This window comes from Nicotiana tabacum, chromosome 19 (assembly GCF_000715075.1).
Source record: "Nicotiana tabacum cultivar K326 chromosome 19, ASM71507v2, whole genome shotgun sequence".
NCBI classification, from domain to species: Eukaryota; Viridiplantae; Streptophyta; class Magnoliopsida; order Solanales; family Solanaceae; genus Nicotiana; species Nicotiana tabacum.
The window spans coordinates 37,579,388-37,595,839 of record NC_134098.1 but is presented as its reverse complement, the minus strand read 5'-3'; the positions used below and the strand labels follow the sequence as shown (position 1 = coordinate 37,595,839).

The following is a 16,452-nucleotide window of genomic DNA, read 5'->3' as shown; positions in this document are numbered from 1 at the left end:
TGAAGATGTAAAAGTGCGCACAAGGAGGGATATGAGATGATTAATGGGTTTTGAAACAACGTGGTCTCGTGAAATAAGGTCACTCGGGATGAGTGTGGATTTGAGTTCGTGATGTAATGAATGGAGCTATTATTATTTCTAAGGCAAGTTGAGAATAAATTGAGAAAAAGACGGGCCAGCTAACAATGGTTGAATCGGCATGATGGTGGCAATGATCAGTTCATTCAGCGCATAAAGTCATGCATGTAATTTATAGCGGTACGTGCAAGGCTTGGCAGCCGCCGTAATTGATTTTATTTGGAGGAATTCAAGTATTATGGCATGTTATGTGTAGAGGGATCCAGAAAGAGTTATGGTGGTTTAGACCACTACTTGAGGCCGGTATTTTCTGCGGATATGGGAATTCAGTCACGTGTTGCAATAGTTCTCTTGAAATGAGTTAAGTAGAAGGTTTCTATATGATGAAGTATTTATTTGGGTGTTGACAAGGATGTCATGAGCTCGGATGAGAAGGAAAAAGATTTAGATGTTTAAAGTAAGATGGTATTGTTTTCGGCATCACCTAAGGTCGATGTCAGGTGTAAGAGACCTTGTGTATTGATTTGTGGATTCTTGATATGCTTTACAGCATTAGAGTAACCGGTAGCATGGATGTGCAGACTTGTTACCTGGTGCGGAAGGTCGTGGGAGCGTGTCTCACGGAAAGATTGTGTAAGAATGGCATGTAGTCACTTAATTGAGTGAAGATTGAAACCAAGTATGAAGATTGTGGCGATATCGCTAATTCGAGATTTTTTGCCTGGAGGGCGCTCGGTTCATTTGGTTGTGGAATGTGGAAGTTTGTTCCGGTTTTGATGGTTGTTCTTGTGTGTTATGGGAAAAAAGGGTGATTATGGATCCTTGAAGGGTTATTAGCCTAGTATGGTGCGATCAGAATCGGCTTGAGGTCTGTGGATGGATTTAAATATAAATATGGACTCTATATCAGGCCGGATGTGTTCATTCAGCATAGCGCTACTTATGGAGGAGTATTCGGACGTTGGATGTTGTTTTGTCGTCGGCTATTACATGTAATAATATATTGTGCCGTGTGAGTTGAGAAACAGCTTGATAAATTTCTTATGTGTTGAAGTTCCGCATAGCGATATTGTTATGTGAGCAAGATGGCTCTCGAGATTCAGATCATATATCGCATCTTAGTTGTGCTTGAGTTTTGTAGCCTATGGAGCTGTCGGTCCTTTAAAGGATGGTATTATGCACTTAGCGTGCTTCTGTCCGATATTCAGATATTTTGTAAGTAATGAGCATTCTAGCTCGGCAAGTATTTCCTTGTAGATTCGTTTTGTGCGGATCGGGTGGCACACTGCCACGGGTATGTTGTTTGGATCGGGTTGCATGCCGCAACAGTGTGATGTTGAGTACAGTCCCATATATTCTATTTTGTGTGTTTGTGTCCCATTTGTTTTAGGAAGGTTCATGACACCTTTTTAGTTGTCTAATTAGTCACGTGGGATGAGAAATCCTTTCCAGAGTTCGTCTTTCCTTATGTATCGCAATCGAGTCTGTAGCATATTAGCTCATTGTGGCGTCATATGAGGCTTTTTGCCGTGTCTGAGGTGGCTTATTGCTTGGGCAGCTTGTACTGGAGTGAGACGAGATTATTGGACCTGGGATCAGTACGATAAGATTTTTTTTTTATGAAACATATTAAAGAGCAAATATCGTTATTTGGTTCATAATGAGGCAATGGTCCTTGTGAGAGGGAGAAACTCAATAATTTGTTGACTCGGCAGTTGGTTATGAATTTCTACACATTTCTTCCATCGTGGAAGCATTTAGAACCATGTTCCCTAAAATAAAACTTCCCGTATGTGCTGTTAATGATTCATGACTTGCGGGAATGGTTGGTTCGGGATTTGGAAGTGTTTGGATTGAGATCGGAACACTTGGTTCCTTAAGTTAGCTTTAAAAGGCGAAGTTTGACTTCGGTCAACATTTTGAGAAAACGGCCCCGGAATAGAATTTTGACGATTCCAACAGCTCCGTATGGTGATTGTGGACTTAGGAGCGTGTTCGGAATTTTATTTGGAAGTTTGTAGTTAAATTAGGCTTGAAATGGCAAAAATAGGAATTCAAGTTTGGAAGTTTGACCGGGGAGTTGACTTTCTGATATCGGATTCGGAATCCAGTTCTGAAAATTTTCATAACTCCGTTATGTCATTTATGACTTGTGTGCAAAATTTGAGGTCAATCGGAATTGATTTGATAGGGTTCGACATCGAATGTAGAAGTTGGAAATTCTAAGTTTCATTAAGCTTGAATTGGAGCATAATTCATAGTTTTAGCATCGTTTTAGGTGATTTGAGGTTTCAAATAAGTTCGTATGATGTTTTAGGACTTGTTGGTCTATTTGGTTGAGGTCCCGAGAGCCTCGGGTGAGTTTCGAATGGTTAACGGATCAAAAATTGGACTTAAAAAGCTGTTGCAATTTTTCCCTTCTGCTGGATATTCTGGGCTGTGATCGAGCCCAGATATCGAGCTCAGGGTCGACGGACTGAGTCGAAGCCAGGGACGAGGCTCAGTATCGAAGCCACGATCGAAGGTCCAGCTCGAGGGCCATGATCGAAGGCAAGGCTCGAGGGCCAGGATCAAGACCCAAGATCGAGGGGCACGATCGAAGTCCCAAGCTCGATGCCATGATCGAGGCCATGACCGAGTCCCAGGCTCGAGGCCATGACTGCGTCCCAAGCTCGAGGCCTTGATCGAGGCCATGACCGAAGCTCAGGCTCGAGGGCCACGATCGAGGCCCAATTCCTAAGGCTGCCTGGGCAGTTTATAAAAAAGGACATTCGTCCCATTTGCCATTTTTGACAAACTTGAGCTTGAGCAGATGGGTTGTCAGATTTCGTAACTTTCGCCGGATTTCGAGATGTGGGCCCCACAGAAAAATGTTTAATTATTTTCGGAATTTTATTGAAAATGTAGTATTTTTTTATATAATTGATTCCTATAAATTTTAGTGATTGTATCGAGTTATTTTTGGTTAGATTCGAGCTAATCAAAGTTGAATAATCGAGGAAAAGGCCTACTAGTGGATTAAATTGGAGCAAGAAGAGGTAAGTCTCTTGTCTAATCTTGTGAGGGAGAAATTACCCCATAGGTGATTATATTAAACAATTATTGCTAATTATGGGGGCTACATACGCACGAGGTGACGAGAGTCCGTGCGTAGCTACTATCTAAAGTTCGGGTAGTTTAAGACTCAAAAGCATGAATTACTTATATAAATAGTAGTCTTTACTTAATTAAATTATTTGATATATTTATATTTATGTTGTAAATTGTTAGATAAAAATATTAAAGGATGAAAATCTCATATGCTTGAATTTCTGTTCAAATTAATTAATTTTTAAGAGAAATTGTTCTTCCTCCCGAATTTATCTTTTAATAAATATACTCTCCTTCCGGAGGTACATAAGAAAATGTCCTCCTTTCTTGTGGAGCGGGCCGAATGCCTCGTCAGGATAGATGCATCTATGGATCATGCCGCATGTCCCTCGGCAGTGTACACGATACTGTGGATCATGCCGAACGACCTCGGCAGAAATCGTGCTTGATAATAATAATAATTACATGATACTTGGACAGTTTATTGCAGCTTGTAAAGCTATTTAATAAATTAAAAATTTATTTAAATTGAATTGCAGCTTGTAAAGCTATTTGATAAATTGGAAGTTTTATTGAAATTGAAGGATTTAATTAATAGATTGAAAATTGTTGGATTTGAAAGATTTTTATTATTTCTGCTAAGTGAATAAAATTATTGTTAACTCTGTGAATCATGTTGATTTGAATAATTTTAATTTATTCCATTTATTATTGATGACCCTTAGTGAGTGTCAAAGTCGGTCATCTCATCTCTATCACTTAGAGATTAGGCTTGATAATTACTGGGTACACGTAGTTTTCGTACTCATACTGCACTTGCTGCATATTTTATTGTGCAGGTACATATATGTCTAGCGGCCTTGTGGGCGTAGAGGTGTGGTTAATAATTGTGGGGATATAGGTGAGCTGCATTCTATATTACGATCTTTAACTAACAGAGTCTCCTTCAGGGTTATTATATTTTCCTGTCTAATTTGTATTCTGGACAGATGCTGTATTTTATTTTAATTCCCTAGTAAATGCTCATGCACTTATGACACCGGGTTTGGGAATGGTTGTGAATTGTTTAGAAATTTAGTTGCTAAAAATATTTATCATTTACTCTATGAGTTTTATCTTTACTATTTCATTGAAGAAATTTTGATTTTAAAAATACTAAAATGGGTAATTAAGTTAATTGATTATGGTTGGCTTGCTATGACAGTGGTGTCCGGCGCTATCACGGCCTTAATGGATTTTGGGTCGTGACAATGTTGATCAAAAGTGGAGCTATCCAATGCACCCCACCCCAACCAAAACCCACTAACAAATCACAGAAACCAAGGAGAAAAAATGATTACCTTGGAGAAGGACTATGATGTAAAGGGCAATATTGTTACTATCGGGAATGCTGAAGCGGCAAGGACAACTCCTCGGGCAATCCCATTAATCACTATGCAATTAAAACCGCCAGTAATGGTTCAAAAATATCAACCACGGCTTGTCGTAGCCGTAAGACAGGATTGGAATCAGGAGTACAAGGCAGTCTCATGGTCTTATCAGTCGAAAGGAAAGGGAAAATGATAGTAACTACGACCGTTCATGGGATGACTAGATCTGGGAGATGCTACGCTGCTGAAGAATTGAACCGAGGAAATTCAAATAGAGAGTAGAACCAAAGAAGGAACATAATTGACGCAGAGGCAGTAGAGTTTTGGAAAAATATGTCGGTTAAGGAATATACCATAGAAGAGCAGCTTAGAAAGACCCCTACCCACTTATCGATCAGGGACTTGTTGATGAGTTCCGACAGTCACAGAGACACTCTGGTGAAAGTGTTGAGTGGAGTAAGCCTGCCAGGAAATACCACTAGTGAGGCACTGGCAACAACTATTGGGAAGATGATTGAGGCAAACAAAACCTCTTTTCAGAGGGACGAACTTCCTATAGAGGGAATAGATCACAATAGGGCTCTACACATCACTGTCAAGTGTGGAGACAAAGTCATATCTCGGGTATTGGTCGATGGGGGATCCGAAGTAAATATTTGCATGTTCTCCACTCTGTGAGAATTAGGCATCCACTTAAGAAAGGTAAAAGAGAGCCATGTGAAAGTAAGGGCTTTTGACGCGTAACAGAAAAATGTTACATGCATATTGTCCCAAGGCGAATGAAGCAGTTGAAGCAGCTAACAAGAACATCAAGAAGATACTGAGAATGATAGTGGACAATCACAGGCAATGGCATAAGAAACTATCATTTTCCCTACTTGGTTACTGCACCAATATGAGGACGTCTACCGGGGCAACGCCGTACATTCTGGTATATGGTACTGAAGTTGTAATACCTGCAGAGGTCAAAATACCATCTTTAAGAATTATCCAGGAAGCCAAGTTTCACTATGCGGAATGGGTACGTGTCAGGCAAGAACAACTCATGCTCATCGATGAAAAGAGGATGGATGTCGTTTGCCATGGTCAGTTGTATCAAAATAGAATGGCCAACATATTCAATAGGAAAGTGAAACCCTGGCAATTCATGATGGGACAGCTGGTTTTGAAGAGGATATTTCCCTATCAAGAAGAAGCTAAGGGGAAATTCGCGCCAAATTAGCAGGGTCCTTATGTGGTCTATCGGGTATTGTCCGTAGGAGCATTAATCTTAGCAGAAATGGATAGTAGAGTGTGCACGAAGCCCATAAATTCAGATGATCAAGAGATACTACATTTGAAGGCGATAGAATTATGTTTCTGTGTAACATAACTACGCCTGACCTGACTTCCCACGGTAGGATACGTAAGCAACCCACGTAGGGTTCGGTCCCACCTTTGTAATAGAAAATCCAAATATCATTTTCATGTATTCAAAACTACGCCATGACTTGATTTCCTTTGGCTAAAATACGTAGGCAATCTATGTCGGATTCAGTCATTTACTGTAACCGAACTATGTTTTGACCTGATTCCATTTGGATACATAGGCAGTCTGAGTCAGACTCAGTCATATCATTTCAAAATTCTATCATTTTGCATCTATTGTAATCGAACTATGTTTTGACCTAATTCCATTTGGATACGTAGGATGCCTGAGTTAGGCTCGGTTCAATATTTTATTTACACATACCCTCAAACTATGCTCAGACCTGATTCCTTTGGATACGTAAGTAACCTGAAAAGTTTCGGTCACCACCCTAGGAAAGCCTTTGTAATGCATTGTCTAGATTAGGAAATGATCGCATCAGCAAGGAAGCTACATCATCAAGGGCATATCCAGGAAGGCGTCGTTAGAAGAGTAGAGCCACCCAGAAATGATACTCGTATCGAAGGAAGCGTCAAAATATGTCATAATCCAGAATGACGGAGTTTGCCATAAACATAAATCATTTTTTAAAAAACAACTTTTCCACTTGCCAAACCTCATGACATAATCCAACTAATTCAGGGCAAGGCCAGGTTTACGATCAATACGAATCAACTCCCTTCCCCTACTAAGAATTTTTCTTTGAGAGCAGGATTGACAAGAATCAAAAGGCGCAAGATAGCACCAGAATCAACGCCAGACTCGCTACAACTTCATGAGCTCTCAATTCTCCTTTATCGTTCAATTCATTTTAGTCTCATATAGCTAAGGATTAACATTGAATTCTTTACAAGTATCATAGAGCCAAGCCTTCGACACAACCAGATCACCGTCTGCTCTGCCAATCAGAGCAACTTGTACATATCAAATCGTTTGCTCTGCCAATCAGATCAGCTTGTACGTATGTAACTATCTACTCTGACAATCGGAGCACCTTCTACATATCAAACCTTCTGCTCTGCCAATCGAATCACCTTGTATATATCAAACCGTTTGCTCTACCAATCAGAGCACCTTATACAGATCACATCGTCTGCTCTTCCAAATAGAGAACTTTTGTATACATCGCACTGTTGCTCCGCCAGATCGGAGATTCCAAAATAGAATGTGCAAACCTCGTCGCCAACTTTGCCAATCGAACGACGGACCATTCAATTTCGTCATATGTTCCACTGATGGATGATCGTAAATTAGTTCTGCAGTCAAGAGTTTCTCTTGGGATGCTCATTTACTTTCCTATTTTAATCTTGAATGTTTTGGCATTTTATTCGTGCAGCTTACATGCATTTTTACATTCTTGTTTGGTTCAAATACTCCCATCACGTGGAGATTCAAATTTAAAGTCAACTACTCCCCACGCGCGGAGATTCAAATTCAAAGTCGAATACTCCCATCGTGCGAAGATTCAAACTCAAAGTTGAATATTCCCATTGCGAGGAAATTCAAATTCAAAGACAAATTCAACGTCAAATACTCATATCGCGTGGAGTTTCAAATTCAAAGTCAAAGGCTCCGACAACTTCGGAACGGTACACAGCCCGACTAATCGTCAAAGTCAAAATTCAAACATCCCATCCCCGACATCCCAAATAATGCTCCATAGCTCGAAGACTTCAGATTAAAACATGCTATCGCCCAGAGATCCCAAATAAAGAGTAGGCGGCAGCCAGGCATTGTTGTTCCTGCATGTTTTCATTATATCCTAACATATTTGCATTACAATATATGGGTATGTGTGTATCTTCCTTTTTGCACGATCAAACATTACAAACATGGAACTTTTCCTAAGCAGCAAACCAGGTTACGCTGCTATGAGGGACAACAGACCCATAAGTGAGCCAAGGATCTAGTTTCCAACTCAATTCGATCAGTAGAACTCCAAATTGTCAAAATCCCTCAAATCCTATAATCAAGCTGCAATTTAGAAGTTATTAGGTCTTGAAATCTTTTAGTTTTGCGGTATCGTCATAACACGATACTGGAGCAATTCATGCAAGCATAACACTCTCCAAATCATCATTCCAGAACTACATATATCACGATCCTCGTTAAGCCCGAGGTATATAGGCGATTCAAAGTCAGAATTTGGCTGTAATCTCATTAGTCATGGTCTTTCACAATTTCATACACCATCTCTGTAATATATGTCTAAAGTCAGGGCAAAATTGGTCATTAAGTCAATATTTTTGCTCGCAAACTCTTTTAGAATATCCGGTCAAAGAGGGGAGGCTGTTGGCAGCCAACTTTGACCCTCCCGTTTTTTACATTAGATTTTTACACTTATTGGTAAGCAATAAATGTAGTAGAGTATTTTTAAAAATTAACAATATCTATTTTCTCAAGATATAAATAATAGGTAATAATAAGTATAATAATAGTTAATAGTATTCATTCTATAATTAAAAATAATTTAGTCTTAAATATTTATAACTGTATTACTTCTATTACTTTAATTAAATAAAATTAGCTTTCATAATTTTATAAATGAGTATTATAATTATTTTTGATAATCTAAAACTAATTACATTAATTAATTAATAATACGTGTGTTAATTATATCTTATAAGATTTTATTGGGATTAAATAAGTCTAATTAATTTAATTATAAAGGGTGTTAAAACTTAAAATATGCTACAATTGTAATCAATTGATTTTAATTCAATATGACCATGATTTAAATTCCCATCCAGCCTTCAATTGGCCCGAAACATTAGCCCAACACCCTTGACCCCGTCTGGCAGCCCCATTACCATCCTACTTGGCGATCCACGCCATTTACTCTCTACCAATCACAACGCGACATGTCATCCCTCCGAACCACTCACATAACTAACACAAATAATCTAGACCATTGATTAAAGTCATCAACAGTCCAAATTTAATCTTATTTCCCTTTTAGTTATTAACCCCTCATCATTTTATCTCCACAATTGGATCAAAATGATCTAACGGCCCCCGTTATATCCTAATTAAACATTTTCTCTCTTTTTCATCTCCAAATATTTGGAGCCATTGATCAAAGTGATCCAACGGCTCCTGTCCAGTCTCTCGATTTAATTAGCCAACCCCTCCACAAACCTTAATCATTCCATCAGAGACCGACCGCCCTTCTTTTCTCTTCCTCCCTCTTTTTTCTCATCTTCTCAGACCCTCTCAGACCTGAAACCTTGCACAAAATCATTCAAGGTCACTCAAATCGGTCAAAGTTTTATCATTCTTCCTCTGTCAACCGCGAATCCCGCCGAGATTTTCTTTTTTCTCACCCGATTTTGAATCCCAACCCCCGAAATAGACCAAAATACGAAAGAACAAGAATATAATCATTTCATCTTCTGTTCGTTCAAGTCATTGCATGCATATTATAGATTTATGAGATCTTAGACATCACTATGATGATTCTTGGTCCAGAGGTCAAACACAGTTACCTCTGGACATTAGTTTTAACCAGCAATCCGTTTGGCCTCAACATTTAATTCCTCCATCATTTCAAGCAGGTAAAACTCTCCTCCTGATTTCCCCCTCTGTTTTTTCCTCATCTTTTCTTCTCTTGCTCTCATCAGTGTCTTCGTCATCTTCCACTAAATCATTCAAACTCAAACAAACCCAAAGGCTCTGATGGACACTATAAATAGGAGCTTTAATGCTCTCACCTAACACGAACTACCCTAAAAATATAAGAAAAGCTATCTGCTTAAAATATTCTGAAAGTCTCTAATCTTCTTATTTTTCACTTTTGCTCGAGTTCGACCACTACAAATTGATTCTGAGATTGGGTCTTTAAATAGCTAGTAATTACCTCTACTTGATTTGGTACTCCGAAGAAGGTCAGTAAACCACTGGCCCCTTTTATTATTCAGTTATTTTGTGTAATTGTCATGTGGTTCTGTTCATTTGATGTTTTCTGTTAATCGTGGCCTATTCTTCTTCATGACACTCATTAGTCAAGTATGTGATCCTCAAGTGTGTTTCACTGCTTGTGTTACTCTTCATTTGGTTAATTAATATTTCTTGCTAATAACTATGATTATCTCCTATGTTGTTATTTGAGTCAACATTTTATGATTAGATTCTGTTTTCTCATTTTGATATGTCATTTGGTATATTCCTTAACTAATTGAAATGATGTTATTGTGAGCCTCATACTGTTAACTCCTTATGTCGATTGAGTTAATTAATCTCTGTGATGGCAGCTATTTTTCTCATGTTGATCAAGTTAATTGAATATGTCCATAAACATTCCTGCTCTCCTGTTTAACCAATTGGGTGATTCTCATGTTATTCTATTTGGATAATTCTTACCATGTTGTTTTTCTTTAATTGGTTAATTGAAGGATCCTTGTTGATTCTCATGCTTATACCATCTTACTTGGATGATCTGTATCATGTTGTTTTGATTAGCTAGTTGAATGATTCTAACTGACTACTTCATTTATAGTATCATATTGTTATGTTCAATTATATCAGTGTGATCCATATGTTTATTTATCATGATTGCTTGAACAAATAGATGCTAACTTGTAACCACATATCCCTCCTTCCTAGATCAACTGTGAATAAGCATTATTGCCATCTCATGCATGTGTGGTATTTGAAAACTGTCCAGAGGGTCGTTATGCAATATATGGAGACATTGTTGGTCTTGGTAGTTTGAATGAGTATTATTCACCCTAATGTGCAATTTCATGTTTTGCCTATAGGATATGATAGTGGGACAAGAAGTTGACCATCCTACTCATGCTCAATGTGCTCATAAATTCTTACTGTTAGTATGACTCCTTTAGACAGATTTTGAATAAAGTGTTAGCTTGGATTGTTTAGCATATAGTGAGACCTACAACTTTGTGTTTGATTATTGTTGGAAGACTATCTTGAGACTACTCTGGTGTTCTATAGTTATCTCTAACAATCTAATCCTTCTTTAAAGGAATTCTGTTAGATTGGATCCTCATGAAGCACTAGATCTCTAATAAAATCAGTAAATGAGTGCAATGTGTTTTGCTAACTACTGATGCCTTAACATTTATAGTGGCAGTCTTGAAATTAAATTGTAAATAGTAGAGCCTATCTACAGGAGTATATAGTTAGTCTTTTGTGCTTTGTAACCTTTTCTCGACTGTGTTTCAGTAGTGACTGTCGGGAGTATTCTGTAAATGTTGTGCTACATGAAATGGTTTAGAACCAACCTTTAAGCCTTTGCAACTATTAAAACTTTGAGAATTCACATGTGATGACCTATCTTTATATCTTGTGTTCTGATAAATAGTTTAAGATCAAGCTTGTATTAGTTCTTAGTTGCTATGATTTTTTACTCTAATGATGATTGCAATTCCTAACATGGTTGTTTGTTCCAAGTTGTTGGTATCTTTGGGTGGCTGAATCTTTAAAAAGTCTTATAATGGATCTTCAGTACTTTTTTATTTCATGCTAATTATGTGAGACTGTCAGGTTGAGGTTTCTTTGTGTTTAAACCTCTGTAGAAGACTGAGGTTCAGTACTTAAGGGTGTTTGGTGAGGGCTTGACTTTACCATTAAGGTACATCTCCCTGGCACAAACACTGATCAGGGTCCAAGAGATCCGTGTGAACTCTGAAGTGCCAGGGGTTCACAGAGGAACCTTATAAGTAAATATGGTTCACCCTAAGCCCATAATTACCAACCTTAATTAATCATCAGGGGATTAGCACAAAGAAAAATTTAGCTCTGTTATATTTAGATCATGTTTATTGTAAACTTTATTTTTACTTTACCTTTATTTACACATACTAATTGACTTCTTTTTTTTCCTCTCTTTTTCTTTGCATGATCATTGGGCCGACTTAAGAACTCAGGCCCAAGTTCAAAGAATTAGATTGTATCCTTGCTGTCTACTGAAGCTTGTTGCCGCTTAGAGCCTAGCTGGGCCTGACTGATCAGTCAGCCCAATATGAGAGTTTAACTTTCTTTCCCTTCATCTGAAACGATTATTATTATTATTGTCTTATTTTTGTATATGAACTAACATTGACATTGGAATCTTTTTTTTTTTTTACTTTGATCACTTAGGAAGACTTTAGGCAAATTGAGTTTAATAAGGTAACTGTGACTAATAAGGTTAATCATTTTAACAATCATAACATTTTTGGAATTTGAATGTTTTAAAACTAATCGCTTAGCAAAAATAATATTTCCTCGTTTACTTACTTTGTCTAATGAGTTTTGCTTGTTCTATAGGCCTTGGCAGAATTGTTTGAGTTTAGACAAGAATCTCTCTTTGAAAACATTCAAATGAATCACATAGGTGGATGAATTACTTTAAAACAAAGAGGCAATTTCGCTATACAGAGGGATTCAATTTTGCAAAGAAACAAAATCAAATATCCTTTGGGAAATGTATTGATCTTGCCAAACAACGTTTCAAATAAACAAACAAGGTACATTTTATTTTATATAGGGTGTAGCATAGAGTACACATTTTCAAATAATCCATTGTTTTCGTAGACCTTACGACATGATTTTAAAAGAAAATGTTGCCATTTTAAAGGAGGTACAAACCTTTCCTCAAAAATAAATATTTCCTTCATTTATACAAGACTTTTATAGAAGCCCATTTAGTAGCTTAAATAATTAATCAACTAGGATATAGACAATCCCTTCCCTGCACCTAACCTAAGTTTAAGGAACTACCTCAGGTAGAATTTAAGGGATGCCTAACACCTTCCTCTTAGAATAACTAGAACACTTACCCAGATCTCACTGGTTTAGTAGACCTTTAAGATAATGATCGTTATAGATTTATAGGTACCCTAGTATACCTTTAAACATTAGGTGGTGACTCTTCTTTATCAACTTCAGGGAAACCAAAAGTTATATTTTATTTTGACCTGTGCAAAATAGGGTGCAATACCAAGTTCTCATTCAACTGCACTGAACTTAAATCCAACACATGCAACTGATGTTCACGATATTTACGAAGCATGGAAACATAAAATACCGTATGAACTCCCAACAAGCTGGGTGGCAAGGCAAGCGTACAACCTAGCTCTCCAACTCTCTCTAGAATCTTGAATGGACCGATATACCGAGAGCTCAACTTGCCCTTCTTCCCAAATCTCTTACACCCTTCATAGGCGAAACTCTAAGAAGAACCTTCTCACCCTCCATAAAGGCCACATCACAAACCTTCCTATCAATGTAACTCTTCTATATGGATTGCGCTGTATGAAGTCGCTCCTTAATCAACTTCACCTTCTCTAAGGCATCACGAACCAAATCCGTGCCCAAAAACCTAGCCTCACCAGGCTTAAACCAACCAACCGTAGAACGTCATCCCTCCTATATAATATCTCATACGGAGCCATCCGACTACTAGACTAGTAGTTGTTGTTGTAAGAAAACTCTGTTAATGGTAGAAACTGATCCCATTGGCCTCCAAAATCAATAGCACGGGCTCTCAACATATCCTCAAGGATTTGAATGGTCCACTTGGACAGTCCATCCGTTTGAGGGTGAAATGCAGTACGCAACTTCACCCGCGTGCCCAACCACATTGAACGACTCTCCAAAAGTGCAATGTAAACTAAGTGCCCCAATCCTCAAGGATTTGAATGGTCCACTCAGACAGTCCATCCGTTTGAGGGTGAAATTCAGTACGCAGCTTCACTCGCGTGCCCAACTACGCTGAACGACTCTCTAAAAGTGCAATGTAAACTAAGTGCCCCAATCCGAAATGATAGAAACATACACTCTATATAAATAGAAAATCTCCCTGATGTAGATCTAAGCCAACTTCTCTAAAGTGTAAGAAGTCATGACCGGAATGAAATGCGCAGACTTAGTTAGTCTGTCTACAATGACCCGGCATCGTCAAACTTCCTCAAGGTCCGTGGAAAGCCTACCACGAAGTCCATAGTAATACGCTCCCACTTCCACTCCGATATATCTAACTTCTAAAGCAAATCATCTAGTTTTTTATGCTCGTACTCTACTTGCTGACAAAACACCGCAAAACATGCCCAACAATGTCTTTCTTCATCCTCCACCACCAGTGCTACCTCAAATCACGATACATCTTTGTAGCACCTGGGTAAATAATATACTACGAGCTATGGGCCTCCTCAAGAATCAAATCCCTCAAACCATCCATATTAGGAACACAATTCCGACCCTGAAGTGCAATACAACATCATAACCAATAACCGCCTCCTTAGAATCACCTCATAACACCGTGTCTCTATGGATAAGCAAATGGGGATCATCATATTGACGATCCTTAATGCGCTCAAACAAGGACGATGCATAACAACACAAGCAAGAACTCTGGTAGGCTCAGAAATATCCAATCTCACAATTGATTGGCCAAGGCCTGAACATCCATAGCCAAAGGCATCTCCACAACTGGAATAAATACCAAACTTTCCATGCTCTCTGCCTTCCTACTCAAGGCATCCGCTCCCATATTTGCCTTACCCAGATGATACAAAATAATGATATCAGAATCCTTCAATAGCTCCAACCTCCTCCGCTGCCTCAAATTCAAATACTTCTGTTTAAACATATATTGAAGACTCCAATGATGAGTGTAAACCTCACATGATACGCCATATAAGTAGTGCCTCCAAATCTTAAGCGCATGCACAATTGCCGCCAACTCTAAATCATGGACCAGATAGTTTTTCTCATAGGGATTCAACTGGAAAAATGCATAGGCAATCAACTTATCGTCCTGCATTAATACATAACCAATAGCAACACGCGAAGCTTCACAATAGACAATATGCATCCCCGATCCTGAATGCAAAACCAATACTGGAGTTGTAGTCAAAGCAGCCTTGAGCTTATGAAAGCTCTCCTCACACTCGTTAGACCATCTAAATGGAGCGCCCTTCTGAGTCAACTTGGTCAATGGAGCCACAATAACCCTTCCATAAAACGATGATAGTAGCTAGACAAACCTAGAAAACTCCTGATCTATGTAGCTGTAGAAGGTTTGGGTCAACTTTGAACTGCCTCAATCTTCTTCAGATTCACCTTGATCCTATCACTAGACACTACGTGGCCCAAGAATGCCACTGATCTTACAAAAATACCCACTTGGAGAACTTTACATACAACTTCTTCTCCTTCAAAATCTGAAACACAATCCTGAAATATTGCTCGTGCTCCTCCCTACTACAAGAACATTCCAAGATATCATCAATGAACATAATAACAAAAGAATCCAAATAATGTTGGATCACACTATTCATCAAATGCATGAAAGTTGCACGGGTATTAGTCAAGTCAAAATACATCATTAAGAACTCATAATGCCCCTAGCGAGTCCTGAATCCGTCTTAGGGATGCCGAAACCCCTAATCTTTAACTGATGATAAACTGATCTCAAGTCAATCTTCGAGAATACCTTGGCACTCTAAAGTCGATCAAACAAATCATCAATGCGAGGCAGTGGATACTTGTTCTTGATAGTGACCTTGTTCAACTGATTGTAATCAATACACATTCTCATGGAACCATCTTTCTTCTTCACAAACAACATTGGTGTACCCCAAGGTGAAACACTCGACCTGATGAACACCTTATCCAACAACTCTTGTAACTACTCCTTCAATTCCTTTAACTCAGTTGGAGCCATATGATACCATAGAATAGATATGTGCTGAGTTTCCGGCACCAAATCAATATCCCTATCGGGTGGCATGCCCGATAGGTCTGCAGGAAACACATCTGAAATTTTTTTCACTGCTGGAACTGAATCAATAGTAGGAGTATCCGCACTAACATCTCTAACAAAGTCCAGATACGCCAAATAACCCTTCTCAACCATCCGTCGAGCCTTCAAAAATGAAATCTCCCTACTATGGATATGACCCAAAACCCCCCTCCATTGCAACCTTGGCAACCCCGGCATAGCCAACATCACAGTCTTAGTATAACAATCAAGAATAGCATGGTACAGAGATAGCCAACCTATACCCAAAATAATCTTGAATTCAACCATGTCCAGTAACAACAAGTCTACCCTCATCTCGTAACCACAAATAGTGACCACACAAGATTGATAGACTCGATCCACAATATTAAAATCTCCCACCAGTGTGGATACATAAGCAAGAATATTAAGAGAATCACGTGGCATAACCAGACAAGAAGAAAAATATAATAACATATAAGAATAAGTGGAACCAGGGTAAAAAAATATCGAAGCATCTATGTGGCACACTAGAACAATACTTGTGATCACAATATCTAAAGCAATTGCCTCTGGCCTCCCCAAGAATGCATAACAATAGGCTTGTCCTTCACCGGACTGACCTCCATTTCTAAGACGGCTTTGATCAGACTAGGCTCCACCCCTATATAGTTGTGCGAGTAGTGTAGCTGTTGTCTTCGAAATCATAGATTGGGTGCCCTGACATGGTACACTTCTCAGAAGTCTAGGACAATCTCTCTTGTGTTGACTCAAGTCTC

General features: G+C 38.6%; 1 protein-coding gene across 1 annotated transcript; it reads left to right on the top strand.

The window, feature by feature from the left end:
• Positions 1-5,289: 5,289 nt before the first annotated feature.
• Positions 5,290-5,760, top strand: LOC142173431 (uncharacterized). Its single transcript, XM_075239018.1, has one exon. It carries the CDS (start codon positions 5,290-5,292, stop codon positions 5,758-5,760), a length of 471 nt encoding a protein of 156 aa, XP_075095119.1.
• Positions 5,761-16,452: the final 10,692 nt, after the last annotated feature.